A 23722-nucleotide genomic window follows, 5' to 3' on the forward strand; every position below is an offset into this window, starting at 1 on the left:
GGTCTCATCAAAAACATCCTCTCCCTGTATCCTGTACGATCATTCTCTCCACTTCTGACCAAGGTATTATACTTTCGGACATGGCGCGCCCAAAAGTTTTAAACTACTGAAACATTTAGGTTAGGTTAGATGACTGGTTTTCGTGTTCTCCCCCAACCAAAAACCCAGATTTCCCAGGCTCTCCCCCCTTATTGTTGGGGGGTCAGGGTGGGGCAAAAATGAGCGATTTCCGACAAAAATGAAGGTCAGATTCGCTTAAAACACACCAACATTCACTGGAAAAACATATTGGTCAACCCCAAGGGACTCATGTCCTAAAGTAAAAATTTACCGACAAAGCTTGGACACTTTTTGGTAAAGGTGTAGTTTAGGGCTAACACCAGAAGGAGTTTGTTGATTGTCTTTATTTTTGCCATACTTATTATTTTGATGATTTTAAGTATATTAAAAGAAACGACAACTTTATGGTATAAGTTTAAGTATTATATTTTTTTTATTTACTCTATCCCACTTCACTATTCTCCTCCCGGCGCCATTTTTGTTGTTTATTTCCCTGAATCCCTCTTCAAGAAACGTTTCCCATAAATGATGGTGAACGCTTCCACATATTCCTCCTCACCACTGGTGATGTATATCAACCTTAATATTAAGTTAAGTTGTTTAACACATTAATTAACATAATAAAACCTGACCTGATAGAAACAATGTATGTATTCTAGGCGATTTCAACTTTTCAGGCATAGATTGGAAAAATCAACTTAGCGATAATGAATCTGAAGATTTTCTAGAAGTAGTACAAGATAGTTTTTTATATCAATTCATAAACTCGCCCACTAGAGGAAATAATATCCTCGATTTAGTTCTCAGTAATAATGAAAATCTAGTAAAAGATGTTGGGATTGGAGACGAACTAGGAAACAGTGATCATAAAGCCATATATTTTAACATAATATGGGATGGCAGGAAGAAGGAAAATTCGGCCTTGATCCCGGATTTTAGGAAGGCTAATTACGGTAGCTTAAGGAGAGACCTAAGGGATGACCCTATGGTCAAAAGATTAATCCCCCCCACACCTCCGGAAACTGTCAACTTAGGACGGGATAACCCCGAATTTAATTTAGCAGCTACTTATGAACAATTTATTGCGACAATCAATAATGCCCAAAATAAACACATCCCTAAAAGAAAATTCAGATCGATACGGAACCAACCAAAATGGATGAATAATAGACTCTTAGATCTTCTAGGGAAAAAGAAAGGAGTATATAGAAAAGTTAAGAAAGGCGAAAATCACTTACTTGGTTACTATCAGAACCTAACAAGATAAAACACTTACAGGAGAAATGACTGATGATGAGTTAGAAATGTGTAGTAATGCTAATAGTCATTTTCGCCTCCAGAGATTCACAAAATGAAAACCCAGCACAGTTTCCAGTTCATAAGGTATATAACTATTGTATAGAAAATATGTTGATGAATATCAATATTACTAGTAACGATGTGCTTAAAGTAATTAACAAACTGAAGCCTCATAAATCAGCCATTCCAGACGAGGTATATGCTAGAATATTAAAAGAATGTAGAGATGAGTTGAGTAATCCATTAGCAGTTTTATTTAATAAGTCATTAGAATCGGGCCTAGTGCCAGAAGCTTGGAAACTTGCAAATGTAGTTCCGATTTTCAAAAAAAGGTGATAAATCAATTGCATCAAATTACCATCCCATTAGTCTCACGTCAATCATAGGCAAGTTGCTAGAGTCAATTATTGCTACGAAAATCAGAAGCCACCTTGAAACATTCAACTTAATTCATTCTTTTCAGCACGGGTTCACCCAGGGACGTTCTTGTCTCACAAATTTGCTTAGCTTTTTCTCAGAAGTATATGAAGGTAGATAATGATAAGTCATATGATATAATTTATTTAGATTTCAGTAAAGCATTCGGAGAGTCTCCTCATGAGAGATTGATAAGGAAGGTAGAAGCACATGGAATAGGTGGATCAGTATTAAAATGGATTAGGTCATGGTTAACTGGTAGGAAACAAAGAGTCAGCATAAATGGATTAAAGTCAGACTGGGGTGCGGTCAAAAGCGGAGTTCCCCAGGGATCTGTATTAGGCCCTCTGCTGTTTGTTATACAGTATTACCCCGCCTAACGCGGTTTCACTTAACGCGTTTTATCATATACGCGGTGCCTCGCCAGAGCTGAACTTTCACTTAACGCGGAATTTTTCATCATATACGCGGGAAGCGGCGCGGGCACGATGCGCACAAGGTCGCCCAGTCATCAAAACATTACCGAGTTCTTCACCTGCCACCCACCACAGCCGGCCCAAGTCAGTGATAGTGATAATTATAGTGAGGATATGGACTTATATGGCCTTTGAGGGGTTTGACAAAGAGGCCCTGCAAGCCTCTGTGGTGGATAGTGATACAATTGATACAAGTGATACAGGTGAGGGCCAATAATCTGCCCTCTGCCTCGGAACCAACCCCCCATCCCCGTGTGCCCAGCCATCTTTTCTACTAATGCAAGTGTTAAAAAACCTAATATTATTGATATTTCTCTTAATTATTAATTGTGTGTGCATACCATCATAAAGCTAAGATAAAATTTTTACTACAACATAGTTGTGTGTCGTCAAAAAGTGGAGTTTGGGGGTCGGGCCAGTCTCTATTGGAATTAATCCCATATGTTCTGTTGTTCACTTAACGCGGTTTTCACTTAACGCGGTACCCTGTGGGTTCAATTGACCGCGTTAAGCGGGGTACTACTGTATTCATTAATGATCTTGATTTAGGCATAACTAGTAGGATTAATAAATTTGCAGATGATACCAAAATGGGGAGAGTGATAAATTCAGACAGTGACTTTGAACACCTTCAAAGAGATCTAGATACCTTACATGAGTGGTCAGTAGACTGGCAAATGAATTTTAATACTGATAAATGCAAGGTACTACAGATAGGGAAGACGAATACAAACGTTAAGTATAAACTAGGTAACACGGAAATAGAAAACTCAGTTTGTGAAAAAGATCTAGGTGTATTTGTTAGCAAATTACTTGAAACCTAGAAAACAATGTATTAGCGTCAGAACAAGGCAAACAGGATTCTTGGGTTCATATCTAGGTCTGTGAGTAACAGAACTGCTGACGTTATCTTGAAACTTTACCTAGCATTAGTGAGGCCACACATGGAGTATGCGGTTCAGTTCTGGTGTCCTTATTATAGAATGGACATAGATTCTTTGGAGAGAGTACAAAGAAGAATGACAAAATGATCCATAATATTAGAAACCTTCCATATGAAGAAAGACTGAAAAGCCTAGGCTTACATTCATTAGAGAGGCGTAGAGTTAGGGGAGATATGATAGAGGTGTACAAGTGGGTAAGTGGGATTAACAAGGGTAAAATGGAAGATGTTCTGAAGCTCAGTAATAACAAAATAACTAGAACAAATGGCTTTAAATTAGATAAATTCCGATTCAGAAAGGATATAGGCAAGCACTGGTTTGGTAATAGAATTGTGGATATGTGGAATAGACTACCGAGTGCTATAGTAGGATCGGGGACGCTAGGGAGCTTCAAGACGAAGTTGGATAGGCACATGGAAGTGCTGGGATGGGTGTGAAAGGGATCTGCCCTGTATGGGCCAGTCGGCCTCCTGCAGTATCCCACTTTCTTATGTTCTTATGTTCTTATGTATGTTAGGTCAGGTTCTTTGTATTGTCGTTTCCATTTGTGTTTATTAACATGTTATTAGTGTGTACAAAAATGTAAACGATTTCTACAAACCCCTTCGGGTGTTAGCCCTAAACTACACCTTAACCCACTTTTCTTCTATGACATTTATCTCACAAATGACCTAAAAATTACCTTAAATCCTAATCGGGCAGTACAGGGGGGGTACAGGGGGCAGAGCATATGTCAGTAAGTCGTTTATGAGGGGAAACACCATAGAAGAAAAGTGTCTTAGAATTCTCTAAACTATTGATTGCAAAGATAAAATGACTAAGATTCCCGTGTTGTCCTAAAGTATATATATATAAAAAAACGGTAAATTTGCACTGTCACACCCCTCTGTTAGAGAGTAAAAAATATATTTGTCTAGTGTATTTGTGTGTTTAGACCGAATATGACCTTCATTTCTGGCGGAAATTAGCCGTTTTTTTATCAAATTTTTTTTCGTCGGACGTTTTTTGAAAAAAAATCATGGCAAAATACACCAAACACACTAGAAAAGCAAAAACCAAACCTAACCTAACCTAACTGACTCTCACCATATGATGGAATCACCTATTTCTTACCTTATTGGCCTGGTTCTTGTTCATCGTTGGATTCTGGGATTCTTACCCAACGCCACATATGTTGGTCTTTGAGATATTTACATTGTCTTGCTCTTAGTACACTTTACTGAGGAACACCATGCGATCAAAAAAATGCTATAGTTTCTACGTTTTTCCCAAAAACTCGCAATCAGCTCCATATAATTTAAGTGACACCCGTCGCAGACTTCCATGGTCGGAACTGAACTTGAATTTCGAAATATGAGACCCAAAATAAAACTCGAATTTGATTGTGTCAAATATACCGCGAATTAAACCCAAAATAATTTTAATTGGTTGTAAAAACAAAAATGCTCTTGATTGGCCGCGTGACGTGTACGGGATGGTTTATGAAGGAGAGACACAGTGTTGGAGGTGAGGCAGGCGATAATGGAGGAAGATTAATGGAAGAAAATAGAGAAAATTTTGGATACGCTATCTCCGTTATTATACATTTCCGACGGTAATGTAATAGATGAAAAGTATCTTATAATTAGACGTCTTATTAGAATACGATAATAGATTAGTGGTAGGAATGTGCGGTGTGTAAACGCAAAAATACCAAAAAAACATTACTTCTTACCTAAGGACCTATACACAACACACTGGCATGCACTCAGTTTGACTTGTCCTTTGTTGCTGTAAACAAATAAAACATAATGCACACACATACATATGAATGACTCTTATTTCCAAGAATGAGTTCATCCAGATCGTTTAGTTAATGTCACGAGTTTCGTCATGTCCTCCGTGGTCCACAATAAACCTTAAATTACCACACTTCCTCCTCATGTTTTATCAGTGTTTTCAAGTGTCATTTACTGTACTGTACAGTATCTATAACCCAAACAGGAAGTCAAGACGTTAAACACAATGTACACTACCTGCTGAGAGTGAAACTGAGGAACTTTCACAGATGTTAACAGTAAGAAAAGTGTACTAGAGTGACCGTGGCCTGGAGTTGGACTTCTCACTGGGGCCAGACTGTTGACAGACGCAGCTGAGGGCGTCTGGGAGGGTGTTTGTGTTGGCCGCTCACTTGTACTACAACCTCCTCTCTCTTTTCTCTTATCTAATTTTGCTGATAAAATTACTTATTCTAAGACGCCATAGCGCAATTCTCTCTGATAAGATTAGCATGTTCGATTAATATTTGGAGTGTACTGCCGTAAACAAGATGTGTTAGCGGATGTAACATACTGAAAAAATAAGGAACTTAATGAATAATATTCATTCTGTAACTTCGCAGCCACAACTATTGTCTACGTCACTTATCAGCTTATTATTTATTACTACTGTACCAGGCTGTATATAACCTGAACACATCCCAGGATACAGCTGGCATTTTTATCATCTGAACTGGTGCTCAGCTGAAGACAGAAGCAATATTATTTGGATCACTCACAAAATGTAAGGTGTTGTAACGAACCTATCTCAACTCTATAACTTAACTGAAATATGCAAGACTAATTTTTGACTCGTACTTATCTGGAGAGTTAATTATAACGTATCTACAATAATAAAAAGAGCGATGCTAAGTTATTTATAAAATGTCAAAAATTTGTCAGCTGAAACTTGAAGAACCGTCTGCTTCGCTCCCATACAATGTCACGACCTTTTCATGTTTCTATTGTCTTCTGCCTTATCACAAGATCTAAAAACCACATTACAAATGCGTATTTACCCATAGGCCAGGGAAGAATGGAGCCACAGTTCTACCACCATCTGTGTGAAGAAAAAGTATTAACTTGTAATAATAATAATAACAATTAACGATTTATTGTGATAACATGGCAGTCAGAAGACAGAAAATATACAACAAACACATAATGAGTGACATATGGTGAAATTGGGGAGTGGGTCACTTGATTGACAAAAGCTTTCAGTCCAAAAAGATAGGAAACAGAGTCAACATATACTGTAGATCTGGTACTGTGAGAGCTGGTCTTTTAAACATTCTTGTGACCTGATATTGGCGCCAACAAAGTCCTTCCCATGGTTAGGAAATTAGGATGGCCGTCGTTAGGTGCTAAGGGCCGCTCCCTCACTACAGCTGCAGATATTTAACATACCCACCACGTGGTCTGGGTAGGTCCTCCAGCTCACACAGGGTGTTGGAGATGGTTCTTGTTCCTCTTGTGATGTAGTCTGGAATTCATAATTCCTCACCTGGGTGGAGTAAGGAATCCTCATTTCTCTCCTGCTGTAGTTTGGAGTCTTTCTTGGCTTCTCATCCAGTGCTGGTGGGTGTGCGGCGGACCTGGGTGTGTCAGGTCCGCGTCAGGTCACCATTGACCGCTGAACACTGATTGTTACTCTAACAGTTGTTTCTTTCTTTCGAGTTGAAATTGTCTCTTTGTATATCAGTTGTGGGTTAATCGTCAATCTTTGCACTGTATTGTTGATGGGAGGATGCTGAAAAATCCAGGTGGGGAGGAGGAGATGGGGAAGGTCCGACACACTAGGCTGGCCTAATTTTGATCACGCTTCTTGCTGAACACAGTTTTACGTGATGGAATAGATAAACATGAATTTTAAAGAATGAAAATAAAAATAATCCAAATGAATAAACAAATAAATAAAATATTGTAATATGTGGAGGCCCCCAGATTGTGGAGGCCCCTGGGCAGCTGCCCACTTTGCCCACTCCTGAATCCGGCCCTGCATACTCTTCTGAGAACACAATGTAGGTCAGCGCTGTGTCGTACCGTCTGTCCTGAAACGCAGGAAGATTGTCCGCATCCTCTCTTGTGAACGCCAACAAACAATTTGTTGAACGCCTCTGCCTTGTCGAATACACGAAAAAAAAGTCACAGATAAAAAGGCACGGAAAAAATTAACCTAACCAACGTGCAATGCCATCATATATATATTGTGTTGTCAATGTGTACAAGTCATATGACTTTTTTTCCTGTGGACTTTATTTCCGTCTACCGCCTTGTCCTGGTCTGAGTCTGAGTAACTACCATCTTCAAGCCTTAGATCTGATACACCCACACGTGTATTTAATTTCGATTTTGCGTAACAGTAGAAAGCCTTTTGGTTTGACTTGACCTCGCTTGCAATCCGCCTCTGGAACTCTTTTTTTTTCAGTCCTTCTGCACTTTGACGTTGCTTAGTTCCTGAACCTGGCATACAGCCAAATGTCCTGCTTGTCATTTGTCGCGACCCACCTCTTGAATATTTTGTGATTTTTTCTTGACTTCGTCAACTGCCGCATGTTTATACACCTCAACTAGGTCCCCCCTTGCCCGTCTGTAGTATAAGCTAGGCAATTCCAGGCGTTCTAATCTCTCCGGGTAGCTGAGGTGCCGAAGTGCAGGCACCAGTCTGGTGGCCCTCCTTTGGACATTTTCAATCAACTGACAGTCCCTAGCATATCTCGGGGACCAGACGGGGTGACAGTACTCCAGGCGGGGAAGCACCTCATTCTTGAAGACCTTCTTATAATACCTACTACTTTAGTTGCCTGATTCACCTTCTTCTCGCAATGGCCCGAGAACTTCAGTTCATTGTCAACATACACACCCAGGTCCTTTTCGTATTCAGTCTCACTTAATGCAGTTTCTTCGTCCCGTTGGGACACATGATACGCCTCCTTACTGTTGGTACGACCCAGGTGCAGCCTCTTACACGTCATGATAATGAACCTTTACAGCCATTTCTTCGACCATTCTTGAAGCTCATAGAGATCTTTCTGTAACTCTACACAGTTTGTTGGGTTCTTACTTCCCTAAATAACTTGGCATCGTCTGCAAACATTTGTATGGAGGAGTGTACAGCATCTGGCATATCATTTATGAAGCAAACAGAGAACAACGGGGCCAATACACTGCCCTGTGGTACCCCGCTTATCACGGGTACACATAGGATTTCGTGCCATTAACCACCACACGCTGCTTGCTGTCATGAAGAAACTCTCTGATCTACGATAGGACACTTCCCAAAATCCTGTACCCTTGCAGTTTAATTCCCAGCCTTTCATGGGGTACGCTGTCGAAAACCAAAGGGGGCTAAATGATCCAGCTTGACCACCATACCTTCCTCGTTAGCTATGATGAGGTCCAGCGGGTTGGGTGTTTGTTCCCATTTGTAGTGAGTCGGGTCTTTAACATATTGCAACAAAGAATTGACTTTCAGAGTTTCTACAAAAACATAGCCGGATTATTAAGGTCATTTGGTGTAATTTCAATCCTGCAATCCTAAAATTGTCTGGCGTTAACCAGAAAGATAAATATGACAATGAGTAAGTCTCTCCCCTTTAGTTTAATTTTGCACCACTTTGGTTCTTCAACTTGCTCCCCCTGCACCCTCACCTGGCTGGATCTAAGGTCTTGTCTACCATAAACAACCACATCCCTCTTGCAAGTTGCCTGAAAAGGGCAACTACTAATATTGGGTTGACGAGTCTTGAGGATGTGGACGCGAGATATTCTATTGGTCACTAAGTCCTGCAAATATTGGGTGTGGTAGGCAGTGTGTATAGTTACTGAACCATGGTGTTTATTCTAAACTGGCCCAATAAACCTAACCTAACCTAACCAACACAAACACACCACTGTGCCAGGCAGGTTTTCTGAAAATGGATAAAAAAAACATACGGAGATTGCCAGCAGCGATAAGTGTAAAAGTGTCTCCTAAAGTCTTCTAAACTGTGCAACTATCCGTGATGCTCCTCTCGTAGCGTAGTACATTATGTGTACGGTTAGGTTGGGCCGGTCGATAAGTATGAGAACTGTAAATTAAAACATAATCTATCAGTGAAGTTGTAACCGCACCAAGTGTGTACTCTCTCAAGTCCGTCTAACAAATAATAAAGAGGATAAATATAGTACTTTGTGAGAAAAAAGGAATATGTAGGTTTTTAGAATTCGCCTCTGGTTGGCGGGAGGGTGTGGAGAAAAAAGTACAGGCCTACATATAAATGATTATACTGCACATACACAGCCGAGGATAATGCCATTAGTCTAATTTGTGTTAATTTTATCGCTCAAAAATTCTCTCGGGAATAAATGTGAATATGAAAAAGCTTACGCTCAGCCTAACTAGCAATCCAAACAGAAAACTTGAAATAGAAATACAGCACTACTTCACAAACTTTTAAAAAGCTAAAACTAAAATAAAGTGGAAGTTTGGCATGCATTTCGGGGTCATGCTTGCAAATAAAAGTCGTATCAATGAAAACCAAACATTTCATCCAATCTATAATTTCATTGATCTAAGTTACAAGTATACACAAATTTATTTTTTCACATCATAAAGGCCCAATTCAAAGGCTTAACTCTGACTCTATAAATAGCGTTCTTAGGAGTGTGTGTGTGTGTGTGTGCAAGTAGGAGAGACGTCCACGCAGTCTACGGGCGTAAAATCCACTAAGCATGAGCTCTGCGTCATCCAACTCTAAAAATAACATAACACTGATTTCCAGGTCAATAGACACATTACAAACGCTTTCTTTACATACATATACACCACAAAACGGCAACCTACCTAAATTAAACCCCCGACGTTGGTTCTTAACACAGAGGTGCGTAGTAAATAATTGAGGAGGTGGAGAATGACTGGATAGGACGAGGCAAGGCCCACTCAACACAGGTAAAAGTATTTGTCCATAAACGGCGAGTGGAAAGTCTAGCGGAGACCCTCCCTCAAGGTTCACTAAAGGAGAAGACTTGCAAGGATTTCAGTATATGTTGTCTTGTGAGGACTCAGAAAATGCAGAGCTAGATGAATTACGCTGTTTTATGAGAAAATTATGAAAAAATAGAAATAAAAATAAAAATGTATACAGCATATAATAAAATCGAGAGCAGCGAGAAGAAATTTCCAACTTCACCAACTATGCAAATATTTTAAAGGTAAAATAACCCTGGTGGCACCTGTAGTACTGTGTGAGTCATTATTAACCTCCTGTCTCAACCACTGATCTGTTACACACACACACACATGGTTGGAGTGTCCTCCGCAGATAAATACAGCATACATACCAAGCAAATTGAAAACTTGTATGCATATTTTACTGAATATATATAATTACTGTGTCGCTAATATTAATTCCTTCGTGGCACTGTAGTACTGTACTGTACTGTACTGTATTGTACTGTACTGTAGTGTGTGTGTGTGTGTGTGCTCCATTATGTGTGCAGGTTTTTCGGTGAAAGGACCTGGGTGTGTATGATGACAACTTAGTTCTCGGGGCATTGTGAGAAGAAGGTGAATCAGGCAACTAAGCTAGTAAGTCTTATAAGAAGGTCATTTAAATATCTGAATGGTTCGTCGCTCGTCACTATCTTCAAGAGTGAGGTGCTTCCCGTCTGGAGTATTGTCCCCGAGGTATGCTAGAGACTCAGTTGATGGAAAATATCCAAAGGAGGGCCACAAGACTGGTGCCTGCACTACAGCACCTCAGCTACCCAAGAGATTAGAACGCCTGCAACTGCCTAGCTTATACTACAGACGGGCAAGTGGTGACTTATAAGAAGTCTATAAACATCTCAGGGGCAGGGCCGGATTAAGCTTAATAGGGGCCTGAGGCACAGATCAACTTGGGGCCCCCTACCCTCAAGGTATATATATATATATATATACATATATATATATATATATATATATATATATATATATATATATATATATATATATATATATATATATATATATATATATATATATATATATATATATATATATATATTGATTTCATTAAGCTTCTGCAAAATAACACATTCAATGTTCATAAGAGACATAAAATTGAAACGTTGCTAGGACATCGTTGAACGAAGTTCATGTCTTATATGCTTCAACTTCGAGAATGTTTGGGTTTGGGGGCCCCTTAGAGTCGGGGGGGCCTGAGGCCAGTGCCTCAAGTGCCTCATGGTTAATCCGGCACTGCTCAGGGGCACTACTTAGTCGAGAGTTCATACCTGGAGCTGGCGGACGTCCGCCCCACAAGGGGTCACAGCTGAAGGTTGAAGAAGCCGCAAGTCCAGAAAACTGTGGGGGCAAACTTTTTCGGAGTGAGAATTGTAAACGCTTGGAACAATCTGCCAGAGTGTAGTGACGGCACCGAGTGTGAGCTCATTCAAGACCAGACTTAACCAGCACGGGAGCAGGTTCAGATACATTCAGGAGCCGGTGCACTCCCAGTACTTGCCAACAGTGCGTAACAGAAACGTGAACGATCGCTCAAGCGGCTAACGATCAGTGGCGAAGAGGATAAAAGTAAAATAAAGAAAAGGTTCCTTGGGCAGGTAATATGTACTGTACTGTACTGTACTGTACGTGACGTAATATAATAGTACAGTTAAGATCTTTAATAGAATAGACTGAAATGATATACATCATGTTTTAATTGTTTCCTGTACTCCGTAAATATCGAGTATACTGTACACGATACTGTTCTGTAAACACTACAACTGGGCAGGGAGTGACGCGTCACGCTCACCGATGAACACATGCTGAACGTTTCATTAGGCAATAGTTTAAGCTTTTGTTTGAGTTTTATTTATATGCAGACAAGCCTTCAACTATGTGCATACGTTTGTAAACATGTAAATAAACTAAGATAGTTTGTAGGCGTTGTCGAAACTCTAAATAATAGGGACCATTGGGCAACATGCACACTGGGTCACTAGGGCAGGCTACCAGGGTTGGCCAGTGTCAACAAACATAGGTACACCCAAAGAGGCCACCGCTACATCTACCTCCATAAAGCAGGGCCGGATCTAGGCCGATGCAACCGATGCACTTACTTTTACTTTTATCCTCTTCGCCACTGATCGGCTTGTTAGCCGCTTGGGCGATCGGTCACGTCTCTTTTCATTTATATTCTTCACCAAAAGATCGGCTCGCTAGCCGCCCGGGCGATCGGTCACGTCTCTGTCACGCACTGTTGGCAAATACTGGGCATGCACCGGCTCCTGAATGTACCTGAACCCGCTCCAGTGTTGGTCAAGTCTTCTCTTGAAAGAGCTCACACTCGGTGCCGTCACAACACTCTCTGGTAGATTGTTCCAAGAGTTTACAACCCTCACTCCGAAAAAGTTTGCCCTCACGGTTTCTGGACTTGCGGCTTCTTCAATCTTGAGCTGTGACCCCTTGTGGGGCGAGCGTCCGCCAGCTCCAAGTAAGGACACTCAACTGAGTAGTGCCCCTGAGATGCTTATACACCTCAACTAGGTCCCCCCTTGCCCGTCTGTAGTATAAGCTAGGCAAGTTCAGGCGCTCCAATCTCTCAGGGTAGCTGAGGTGCCGAAGTGCAGGCACCAGTCTGGTGGCCCTCCTTTGAACATTTTCAACCAACTGACAGTCCCTAGCATATCTCGGGGACCAGATGGGGTGACAGTACTCCAGATGGGGAAGCACTTCACTCCTGAAGATCGTTACGAGGGACGGACCGTCTAGATATCTGAACGACCTTCTTACACGACAACTTACACCATTCAATTATTTTTTGACCGATGCACCGATCAAATAATTAATTGACCTATAGTAACATGATGTCACTGTCAGTGTTGATCTGTCTGGCCCACCAGCTGCTGACCGTAATTGTCACTTTTTGTACGGCAAGTTTTCTGATTTTCAACTCCCGATATCTCGGTTATGGGTAAAGGGCGCCAAAAGTGTCACAGATGAAAATCGTCGTTTTTAAACTTATCATTAAAAAACAAACAATATCGAATTATGTCCTCTACTACAAATTGACCAATTATAATTGGTCAATTATCCTTCTATACCTTGTCAAGATTTGTTGGTCTATATATTACTCTTAGACCACGAACACACTGAGTGAGATACATTGATGCGCAACATTGTCTCTGGACTGTTTCGCGACTGTCTCAGAAAAATAAAAATATTTTGCGCGACTGTCTAGCAACAGTCCAGAAACACGATTTCGGATGTTTCTTGTTTCCCATCCCGAAACACGATACAAAGTTGCTCAATCTGGACGCAATTGACAACATGTGGTGGGTTAGGTTACATGCATTATTGTTTGCTTTCTAAACAGTACTACATGTACAGTAGTTGATATCTTTTATTTTCAGTTTATTTTACCTAAATAATAAGCACCCCAGCTTATTTTACCTGAAAAAATAAGCACACTCAGCTTATTTTCCTTGAAGAATAAGCACATCAGCTTATTTTACTTGAAAAATAAGCACCCAGCTTATTTTACCTGAAGAATAAGCACCCAGCTTATTTTACCTGAAGAAAGCATCTCAGCTTATTTTACCTGAAGAAAGTATCCCAGCTTATTTTACATGAAGAATAAGCACCCCAGCTTATTTTACATGAATAAGAACCCCAGCTTACTTTACCTGAAGAATAAACCACCCCAGCTTATTTTACCTGAAAAATAAGCACATCAGCTTATTTTACTTGAATAATAAGCACCCAGTTTAATTTACCTGAAGAATAAACACCCAGCTCAATTTACCTGAAGAATAAGCACCCAGCTTAATTTACCTGAATAAGCACCCAGCTTAATTTACCTGAAGAATAAGCACATTAGCTTATTTTACCTGAAGAATAAGCACCCAGCTTAATTTACCTGAAGAATAAGCACCCAGCTTATATCACCTGAAGATTAAGCACCCCAGCTACCTATAGCTTATAATTTACCTGAAGAATAAGCACCAGCCATTTCCTTGAAGATTAAGCACCCAGCTTATTTCACCTGAAGATTAAACACCCAGCTTATTTCACCTGAAGATTAAACACCCAGCTTATTTCACCTGAAGATTAAGCACCCAGCTTATTTCACCCGAAGATTAAGCACCCAGCTTATTTCACCTGAAGATTAAACACCCAGCTTATTTCACCCGAAGATTAAGTACCCAGCTTATTTCACCCGAAGATTAAGTACCCAGCTTATTTCACCTGAAGATTAAGCACCCAGCTTATAGCTTATTTTACCTGAAGAATAAGCACCCAGCTTAATTTACCTGAATAAGCACCCAGCTTAATTTACCTGAAGAATAAGCACCCAGCTTAATTTACCTGAAGAATAAGCACCCAGCTTAATTTACCTGAAGAATAAGCACCCAGCTTATTTTACCTGAAGAAAGCATCCCAGCTTATTTTACCTGAAGAAAGCATCCCAGCTTATTTTACCTGAAGAAAGTATCCCAACTTATTTTACATGAAGAATAAGCACCCCAGCTTATTTTACATGAATAAGAACCCCAGCTTACTTTACCTGAAGAATAAACCACCCCAGCTTATTTTACCTGAAAAATAAGCACATCAGCTTATTTTACTTGAATAATAAGCACCCACTTTAATTTACCTGAAGAATAAACACCCAGCTCAATTTACCTGAAGAATAAGCATCCAGCTTAATTTACCTGAATAAGCACCCAGCTTAATTTACCTGAAGAATAAGCACATCAGCTTATTTTACCTGAAGAATAAGCACCCAGCTTAATTTACCTGAAGAATAAGCACCCAGCTTATATCACCTGAAGATTAAGCACCCAGCTTATAGCTTATTTTACCTGAAGAATAAGCACCCAGCTTATAGCTTATTTTACCTGAAGAATAAGCACCCAGCTTAATTTACCTGAATAAGCACCCAGCTTAATTTACAGAAGAATAAGCACCCAGCTTATTTCACCTGAAGATTAAGCACCCAGCTTATTTCACTTGAAGATTAAGCACCCAGCTTATTTCACCTGAAGATTAAACACCCAGCTTATTTCACCTGAAGATTAAACACCCAGCTTATTTCACCTGAAGATTAAGCACCCAGCTTATTTCACCCGAAGATTAAGCACCCAGCTTATTTCACCTGAAGATTAAACACCCAGCTTATTTCACCCGAAGATTAAGTACCCAGCTTATTTCACCCGAAGATTAAGTACCCAGCTTATTTCACCTGAAGATTAAGCACCCAGCTTATAGCTTATTTTACCTGAAGAATAAGCACCCAGCTTAATTTACCTGAATAAGCACCCAGCTTAATTTACCTGAAGAATAAGCACCCAGCTTAATTTACCTGAAGAATAAGCACCCAGCTTAATTTACCTGAAGAATAAGCACCCAGCTTATTTTACCTGAAGAAAGCATCCCAGCTTATTTTACCTGAAGAAAGCATCCCAGCTTATTTTACCTGAAGAAAGTATCCCAGCTTATTTTACATGAAGAATAAGCACCCCAGCTTATTTTACATGAATAAGAACCCCAGCTTACTTTACCTGAAGAATAAACCACCCCAGCTTATTTTACCTGAAAAATAAGCACATCAGCTTATTTTACTTGAATAATAAGCACCCAGTTTAATTTACCTGAAGAATAAACACCCAGCTAAGCACCCAGCTTAAATTACTGAATATTTTAGCTTAATTTACGAAGAATAACCCATCAGCTTATTTTACCTGAAGAATAAGCACCCAGCAATTTACCTGAAGAATAAGCGCAACATATCACCTGAAAATTAAGCACCCAACATAACTTATTTTACCTGAAGAATAAACGCAGCTTAATTACCTGAATAAGCGCAGCTTAATTTACCTGAAGATTAAGCACCCAGCTTATTCACCTGAAGATTAGACACCCCGCCTTATTTCACCTGAATATTAGACACCCCACCTTATTTCGCCTGAAGATTAGATACCCCACCTTATTTCACCTGAAGATTAAACACCCCGCCTTATTTCACCTGAGGTCTGGCTTAACCTTATTTCGCGAATTAAGCACCCAGCTTATTTCACTGAAGATTAAGCGCAGCTTATTTCACCTGAAAGATTAACACAACTTATTTCACCCGAAGATTAAGTACCCAGCTTATTTCACCCGAAGATTAAGTACCCAGCTTATTTCACCTGAAGATTAACGCAACATAACCTTTTACAGAATAAGCACCCAGCAATTTACCTGAATAAGCGCAGCTTAATTACCTGAAGAGCCAGCACCAACCTTTCACCCGAAGATAAGCACCCAGCTTATTTCACCCTGAAGATTAAACACCCAGCTTATTTCACCCGAAGATTAAGTGCAGCTTATTTCACCCGGGGTTTGGCACCCAGCTTATTTCACCCGAAGTTTAAGCACAGCTTATTTCACCCGAAGTTTAAGCACCCAGCTTATTTCACCCGAAGTTTAAGCACCCAGCTTATTTCACCCGAAGTTTAAGCACCCAGCTTATTTCACCCGAAGTTTAAGCACCCAGCTTATTTCACCCGAAGTTTAAGCACCCAGCTTATTTCACCCGAAGTTTAAGCACCCAGCTTATTTCACCCGAAGTTTAAGCACCCAGCTTATTTCACCCGAAGTTTAAGTACCCAGCTTATTTCACCCGAAGTTTAAGTACCCAGCCACCAACCGAAACTGGGATATTAATTACCTGGGTTCTAGATCGTTTGCGAGGAAACGTTCTTGAAGAAAGTGTCTAAGAATAATTGTCTAAAGTCTAAACTATTGTTTATAAAGATAAAATTCCCGATATTCGGTTGATGGCAACAAACACATTGCAATAATACTTTTTTAGTAGTTTTCTGATTTTCAACTCCCGATATAGTGTTAGCATGTATAAATAAACTGAAAATATATTTTCGTTCTGTTTTAGTGACGAAACAGGCCACTGTTCATTTGCACCGGATGTTCCACAAATGGGCATTGACCAGAGGTTGATAGATGCCCACTGCGCCTCGAGGCTCGCCTTAACTTCACAGTATGTCGATAAAGAGGATGAATTTTAGGCACGGGTAGTGTTCGCCCAACAACCATGGCCGTATCCATGGGTGCAGCCGAAACAGCACAAGGTAATGTGGAGGTATGTTATGTTTGTTCTTTCTCCTCCATCCTGTGAGTGTCACTCCGGGGGTCACCATTTGTGGGGTATGTTATGTTTGGTTCACACTCAGGATGGATGGAGAAAGGAAACTCACAATGTGCTCTCTGTATACATGTTGTATTGGATGTACAGTGCAGCTTGGTGCTGGGAAGGCAGCATGGTTACAAGCGTGATGTAGAGAGAGCTGGTTGGTGAGGATGCTCAGAGGAGGACAGCTTGTGGGTGGCCATGCTCGCCGGCGGGAGCGAGGACCGCCAGGCAGGCGGAGGAGGAGGAGGTGTTGCTGGCTGGTTGGTGTAGGTAGAAAGAGAGGGATCACCACGAGGTCAGGTCTTAAATAGCGGGGGTTGGCGTGGCTTAGTAGTTGACCCCCGCTCCGTGGGCGGCGCTGGTTGACCTAGACCACAAGGCATACACTGGGGAATTCGCGGGGTCGGCTACGCAGCGACAAACAGCGTTTGTAGGGGAGAAATCCACTACAATACTCCCTCCTTCCCTCCAGGCGGTGTAGGAGACTTGTTGTTTGCAGGGTTGCATAGCACATGTGAGGCAGAACGGGCGGTGCATGCCACATGTGAGACAACGGCGATGGCATGGATGAGCCGGCCGCTAGAGACAACTGTCTAGATACACAATATCTGTGGGAGAAGAGAGGGAGAAAAAGGGTGTGTGGAGGCGATGAATGTTGTGCTTCCCTCAAGGCAGGTACAGAGTCGTCAGATGCGCCTGCTGGGGTGTGTGGGCCTGGGTCAGGAGCAGGGGCTGCGTCAGCAGAAGCGGATGAGGGCTCGTGACAGCAGCTGGGTCCACGACAGCAGCAGGGTGCAGGACATTAGCAGGGAGTACCTGAGGGAGAAAAGAGTGGTGTGTGGGTCCACATTCAGGAGCAGGGGCCGCGTCAGGAGAAGCGGCAGGGGGTACTGCTGGGCCGGGGCGGCGTCTGAGGCAGGACAGGTGTGTTGGGGTCGGTAGGATGTGGTGCTTGGGGCAGGAATAGGAGTGGCTGTCTGCTTTGAGTAGCAGAGCTGCTCTAGGGTGTCTAACCTGCGGTTTAGAGACAGTAGTTGTAGAGCCGATGAGAGCTGCTTCTGGGTGGATAAGCCAGTCTTACATTTTGCTTGAAGACTGGGAGAGTGATCAGTTTCTCCTCCATCCTGTGTGAGTGCGAATCTCCGGGGTTCACCATTTGTGGGGTACGGGTTGTTTGTTCTCTCTCAGGATGGGATGAAGAAAGGAAACTCGCAATGTGCTCTCTGTATACATGTTGTATTGGATGTACAATGCACCTTGGTGCTGGGAAGGCAGCATGGTTACAAGCGTGATGTAGAGAGAGCTGATTGGTGAGGATGCTCAGCTTGTGGGTCGCCATGCTCGCCGGCGGGAGCAAGGACCGCCAGGCAGGTGGAGGAGGAGGTGTTGCTGGCTGGTTGGTGGAGGTAGCGTAGTGGATTTCTCCCCTACAAATGCCGTTTGTCGCTGAGTAGCCGATCCCGCGAATTCCCCAGTGTATGCCTCGTGGTCTAGGTCAACCAGCGCCCCCTTACATGACGGAGGTCAACTACTAAGCCACACCTACCTCCGCTATTTAAGACCTGACCTCGTGGTGACCACCCTCTTTTCTACCTACACCAACCAGCCAGCAACACCTCCTCCTCCGCCGCTGCCTGGCGGCCCTCGCTCCCGCCGGAGAGCATGGCGACCCACAAGCTGTCCTCCTCTGAGCGCCCTCACCAACCAGCTCTCTCTACATCACGCTTGTAACCACGCCTGCTAGCACTAAGCCCATCCTGAGAACAATCCCATACCCCACAGTGAAAGAGAAGCTCACCACGAGGTCAGGTGATGGCGGGAGGCGTGTAGTAGTTGACCTCCGTGATGTATGGCGGCGCTGGTTGATCCAGACCACGAGGCACAAACTGTGGAATTCGCGGGGTCGGCTACTCAGCGACAAACAGCGTTTGCAGGGGAGAAAACCACTACAATATCTGTGGAAGTTATGTTCGCTACACGTTCACAGACGTAAATAGTATGACCCTCAAACCATGATCCACACTTAGTCCTACAGTACACTACCCGCTCAACTGGACTTTAACATTCATCGAATTTGTTGTTCTCTGGAGGGTTGGAAATAGTCCGTGATACTTGTGTGGCGACTTCCGTGGGCAAGGAGGAGAGCAGGGCGCCGATTTTTGCTCGTCAGTAGCTTGTGAGCCGATGAGGATTGCTTCCACATGATCTAACCTGTCCTCGACGTTGTGGTTGAAAGTCAGAGAGATCCGTCCGTCCATTCTTGCAGAAGTGTATCACACGGTCGGAGATGGTGATGTAATGGGTAGCACGGCGTGGTGTCATCGTGTCGTAGTGGGGTAGCACGGTGCCGGTGGTGTCGTCGTGTCGTGGTGGGGTAGCACGTGGTGCGGTGGTGTCATCGGTCAAAGTACCGGTGCGGGTGGTGTCGTCGTGGTCGTAGTGGGGTAGCACGTGGTGCGGGTGGTGCCGTCGTGTCGTAGTGGGGGTGCGCGTGGTGGGGGTGCCGCGCAGGGTAGCACGCAGCGGTGGTGCCGTCGCGGTCGTAGTGGGGTAGCACGTGGTGCGGGTGGTGCCGCCGTGGTCGAGGCAGCACGGCGCGGTGGTGCCGCCGGGTCGTGAGTGGGGGCAGCACGTGGTGCGGGTGGTGTCGCCGTGTCAGTGGGGTAGCACGCAGGCAGGTGTCAGGTCGAGGTGGGGTAGCACGTGGTGCGGGTGGTTCGTGTCGAGTGGGGTAGCACGCTGCGGGTGGTGCCACGGTCGAGGGGTAGCACGGGTGCGGTGGTGCCGTCGTGAGTGTAGCACGGTGCGGTGGTGCCGTGGTCAGGGCAGCACGCAGCGGTGGTGTCGCCGTGGTCGTAGTGCAGTGCACGGTGCGGTGGTGTCGCTGCATCGTAGTGGGGCAGCACGGTGCGGTGGTGTCGCCGGTCGAGGGGTAGCACGGTGCGGTGGTGGCCGCCGTGTCGTAGTGGGAAGTACTGGGTGCGGTTGTGTCGCCGTGCGGGGGATCGTCGAGGCAGAGCAGCGGTGGTGTCGCCGTGTCAGAGGGGTAGCACGGCGGTGGTGCCGGTGGTGCACGTGGGTGGGGCACGGGCGCGGCAGTGCCGTCGTGTCGTGAAGCGGTAGCACGTGTGCTGGTGGGTGTCATCGGAGGAGGGGGTAGCACGGTGCGGTGGTGTCCGTGTCGTAGTGCGGCAGCACGGTGCGGTGTGCCGTCGGTCGTGAGGCGCGGGTGCGTCGGTCGAGCGGTGCCGCCGGTCGAGTGCGTGGTGGCCGCTGTGGTCATAGTGGCAGCTGTGGTGCCGGTGGTGTCGTGCGGTCGAAGTGGGGCAGCACGGTGCGGTGGTGTCACGTGTCAGTGCGGTAGTGCCAGGTCGTAGTGGGGTAGCATGTGGTGCGGGTGGTGTCGTCGTGTCGTAGTGGGGTAGCACGTGGTGCGGTTGGTGTCGTCGTGTCGTAGTGGGGTAGCACGTGGTGCGGGTGGTGTCGTCGTGTCGTAGTGGGGTAGCACGTGGTGTGGATGGTGTCATCGTGTCGTAGTGGGGTAGCACGTGGTGTGGATGGTGTCATCGTGGAGGAGTGGGGTAGCACGTGGTGCAGGTAAGGCGGTTGGCCTAGGCTGGCAGCAGGCAGGACGATCTTCTTAGCTCCAGGAGTCAGGCAGCAGAAAGGAGTGTAGTGTTCACGGCTCCAGGGGTCACCAATTGTAGTGTACTGTCGTGGCAGGTTGTCAGGGTCTCTTATTTGGCCTCACAACGTACGTACATGAAATATATCCAACACTCAGGATTGAGGTAGAAATAGAAAATCACAATGTGTTTCCCGTATATATATTGTTGCACAGCACAGTGTTAAAGAGATACTAAGTCGAGCGAAGCTTGCTCAGAGTTCCTGTAGGGCGAGGAGCTTTCTGAGGGAGCGTGTGTATGGAGCTGTTGGGAGATGTTGCTTGCTGGTGACGGTAAGTAGAAAGAGGTCGACGATGGCCAGGTGAGGTCTGATATAGCGGGTGTAGGCGTGGCTTGATGGTAGGCCCCAGCTTTGTTCAGCGTCGCTGGTTACCTGACCTTGACCACGAGGGATACGCCGGTAGATTCGAGAGGGGTCGGCCAGTCAGCGACACACGGCGTTTGTAGGGGAGGAATCCACTGCAACCTGACGCTCACCTGACTCTGTCCTCCCGCCTCCTCGCCGCGTCTGGGCGAGTTGCTGCTGCCTCCAACTTAAACCCTCTCACGCAAGCTGTGTTTAGCCACGGCACCTTTACCTCCTTCTAAAATTCACTTCAATCCTCCCTTTATCCTTCCCCCCTGTCACTAGCATTTATGTCATGTGCTGTAAGCTGACTGGCTGGTAAGCGAGCGGCAGGTGATCAGCAGGGGAGAGTATCCACTACATTATAATGTTTGTAAACTAGGTGTTTTGATTATTTTGTCCCAGGCATCAGTTATTTTGTCATCTCTGTGTGACGCAAACGTCTCTTTGTTTTGCTGTTTGCCAAACATGTTTGGAGGAAAGTTCCAATGTGCCGCCGCCAATAAGCCTTTGCTGTTAATAAAAGGAACAAAGGGGCGGGGCTGGCCAGTCAGTACGCTGGACGAGTCGCTGATGAGTGATTGCTAGTGTTTTGTTCAGTATCAGTGGCTCCAATCGCACTAAAACAATAATCTATACTATCTTTTATGCCATGTTGCGTTACATACTATAAGGAAACTCATGTATACCTTGGGTTCACTGTATAGCCTATATATTCCTTGTTCCTATATTAACACAGGCCAGTAAAGATCATAACAAAGTAACAAAAGTAACTCACCAGAAAAACCTGTAAGGTGATAAGTAGTGAAATGATGAAATAAAATAATAAGTTCACTGTTGGCCTTAACTTATGTGGGCGCCCAAGAGTAGTCAAACATTCCTTTAAAATAAATTTATAGTTAATTTGTATTATTAAATAGTGGCCGGAGGTTCTTTAAAATTTAAGAAGTACAAGTACAAGTACAATTTAATATATTATGCTAACTATTGGATAATTATAGTTCAATAAAATAATCTCCTCTGGGGTATAATTAATTAAAGGAAAATCAATTGATGATGAACGGCACCCGGATGTGTAAACAAGTCAGTGTTGCCAGCAGCCGAGTGACGCCTGGCAACACTGTTAACACCACAGGAAGGAGTCAGTCATTATAGGAGGAAGACTTCACTATGTTCACCTTACAGTGTGATATAAAGATAACTAAAAGTCTCCAGGTAAATTAGTTGTGTATTAAATGTTTCTGAGACTATAGAAGGAGTGTGTGCAAGTAAACCAGCGAATTTAGACATTTACAGTATATACAGGTATTGATAACTTGGGTAATATTCTGGGTATTAATTTACTTCAGTACACAGAGACCCCCTAAGTTAAAACTACTGAAACATTTACATCTCCCTACTCTGAGCATTTTGAACCCCATTTATAGTAGTCACAAATGGAAAATAGTGACACAATTTAATTTATTTGATTTTACGTACTTTTCAGTCTTTGTCTGAAGAGGTTATCTGCGTGGAACCGAGTTTATTATGGATCATGCATGTGTCAGTCATCCGCTCGTGATCAATGATGTATCGATATCATAACGCAATTTTTTTTCAATCAATCACATTTGAATTTTTTTGAAGGAAGCAGCTTGGGTATGGATTTGAATTTCAATGACCAGTCTGACAATGGCTGTGGTGGAGGTTAGGTGCGTTTCGTGCTGCTATAATTATTTTAAGTTTATTGCGGAGTTTTACGAGGAAGACGATCTTTCTCTCCACTTCTGACCAAGGTATTATACTTTCGGACATGGCGCGCCCAAAAGTTTTAAACTACTGAAACATTTAGGTTAGGTTAGATGACTGGTTTTCGTGTTCTCCCCCAACCAAAAACCCAGATTTCCCAGGCTCTCCCCCCTTATTGTTGGGGGGTCAGGGTGGGGCAAAAATGAGCGATTTCCGACAAAAATGAAGGTCAGATTCGCTTAAAACACACCAACATACACTGGAAAAACTTATTGGTCAACCCCAAGGGACTCATGTCCTAAAGTAAAAATTTACCATATTCTGGAACGGGGATTTAGCTTATCCAGGAACGTTAGAGAATTTGGTTAAACTTGGGGGTACAAATCAATGTCTGAAGGATAAGATTCGGTAAAGGACACCCATGGCAGGTAAATATTCGTTTAATGGCTGTGGCTCCTTTTTGCTATGATAATAAGTTCAAAAACCTATTCTCATAACAATTTCAACTTCCAAATCACTGTTGAAACCAAACCTAACCTAGGTTAATTTTCGTCCATTGGCTGTCAGGTTTCCAATTTTCAATATTACAGACACAAAGATTATTTAAAAATAATTTTTTTTTTACGGGAATTAGCCCACCCGGGCACGGGTCAAACGACCCACAACGGGGCCTGGGGGGGCGAAAAAAAAAGAACAAAGAAATTAAAAATAGAGAACTAAAAGGTTATATTGTGTTAATCTACACCACGAAGATGCCAGAAAACCATCTTTGTAAAGTGAGACAGATTGTATAAGTATGGAAACACAGAAGA

The 23722-nt window shown here is 43.4% G+C and overlaps 3 protein-coding genes across 7 annotated transcripts in view; 1 reads left to right on the plus strand and 2 right to left on the minus strand.

The window, feature by feature from the left end:
• Nucleotides 1-5338, minus strand: part of LOC121857169 (H(+)/Cl(-) exchange transporter 7-like) — a 63228-nt gene extending 57890 nt beyond the window's left edge. For 2 of the 3 annotated variants that reach the window (XM_042353080.1, XM_042353083.1), the window contains exon 1: nucleotides 5212-5338. The gene's annotated coding sequence lies outside the window, so the exon portion shown is untranslated. Of the gene's footprint in view, nucleotides 1-4309; nucleotides 4370-5211 lie in introns of those variants that run through there. The other variant, XM_042353081.1, reaches the window with a different exon arrangement.
• Nucleotides 5339-19545: 14207 nt separating this feature from the next.
• LOC121857301 (mucin-2-like) lies at nucleotides 19546-20433 on the minus strand. The gene has a single exon (XM_042353290.1). It carries the CDS (start codon nucleotides 20431-20433, stop codon nucleotides 19546-19548), a length of 888 nt encoding a protein of 295 aa, XP_042209224.1.
• A 1820-nt stretch (nucleotides 20434-22253) lies between these two features.
• The window catches only part of LOC121857257 (myoneurin-like), a 35872-nt gene continuing 34403 nt past the window's right edge, over nucleotides 22254-23722 (plus strand). For all 3 annotated transcript variants that reach the window (XM_042353247.1, XM_042353246.1, XM_042353245.1), the window contains exon 1: nucleotides 22254-22397. In XM_042353247.1, the coding sequence (XP_042209181.1) occupies nucleotides 22353-22397 (45 nt within the window). In that variant the 5' untranslated portion in view covers nucleotides 22254-22352. The remainder of the gene's footprint in view (nucleotides 22398-23722) is intronic.

This window comes from Homarus americanus, unplaced genomic scaffold (genome assembly GCF_018991925.1).
Source record: "Homarus americanus isolate GMGI-L3 unplaced genomic scaffold, GMGI_Hamer_2.0 scaffold20465, whole genome shotgun sequence".
NCBI classification, from domain to species: Eukaryota; Metazoa; Arthropoda; class Malacostraca; order Decapoda; family Nephropidae; genus Homarus; species Homarus americanus.

Coding starts and splice junctions, on each gene's coding strand:
- LOC121857301 (XM_042353290.1), bottom strand. CDS start 20,433: ATGACCACAGCGGCCACCACGCACTCGACCGGCGGCACCGCTCGACCG.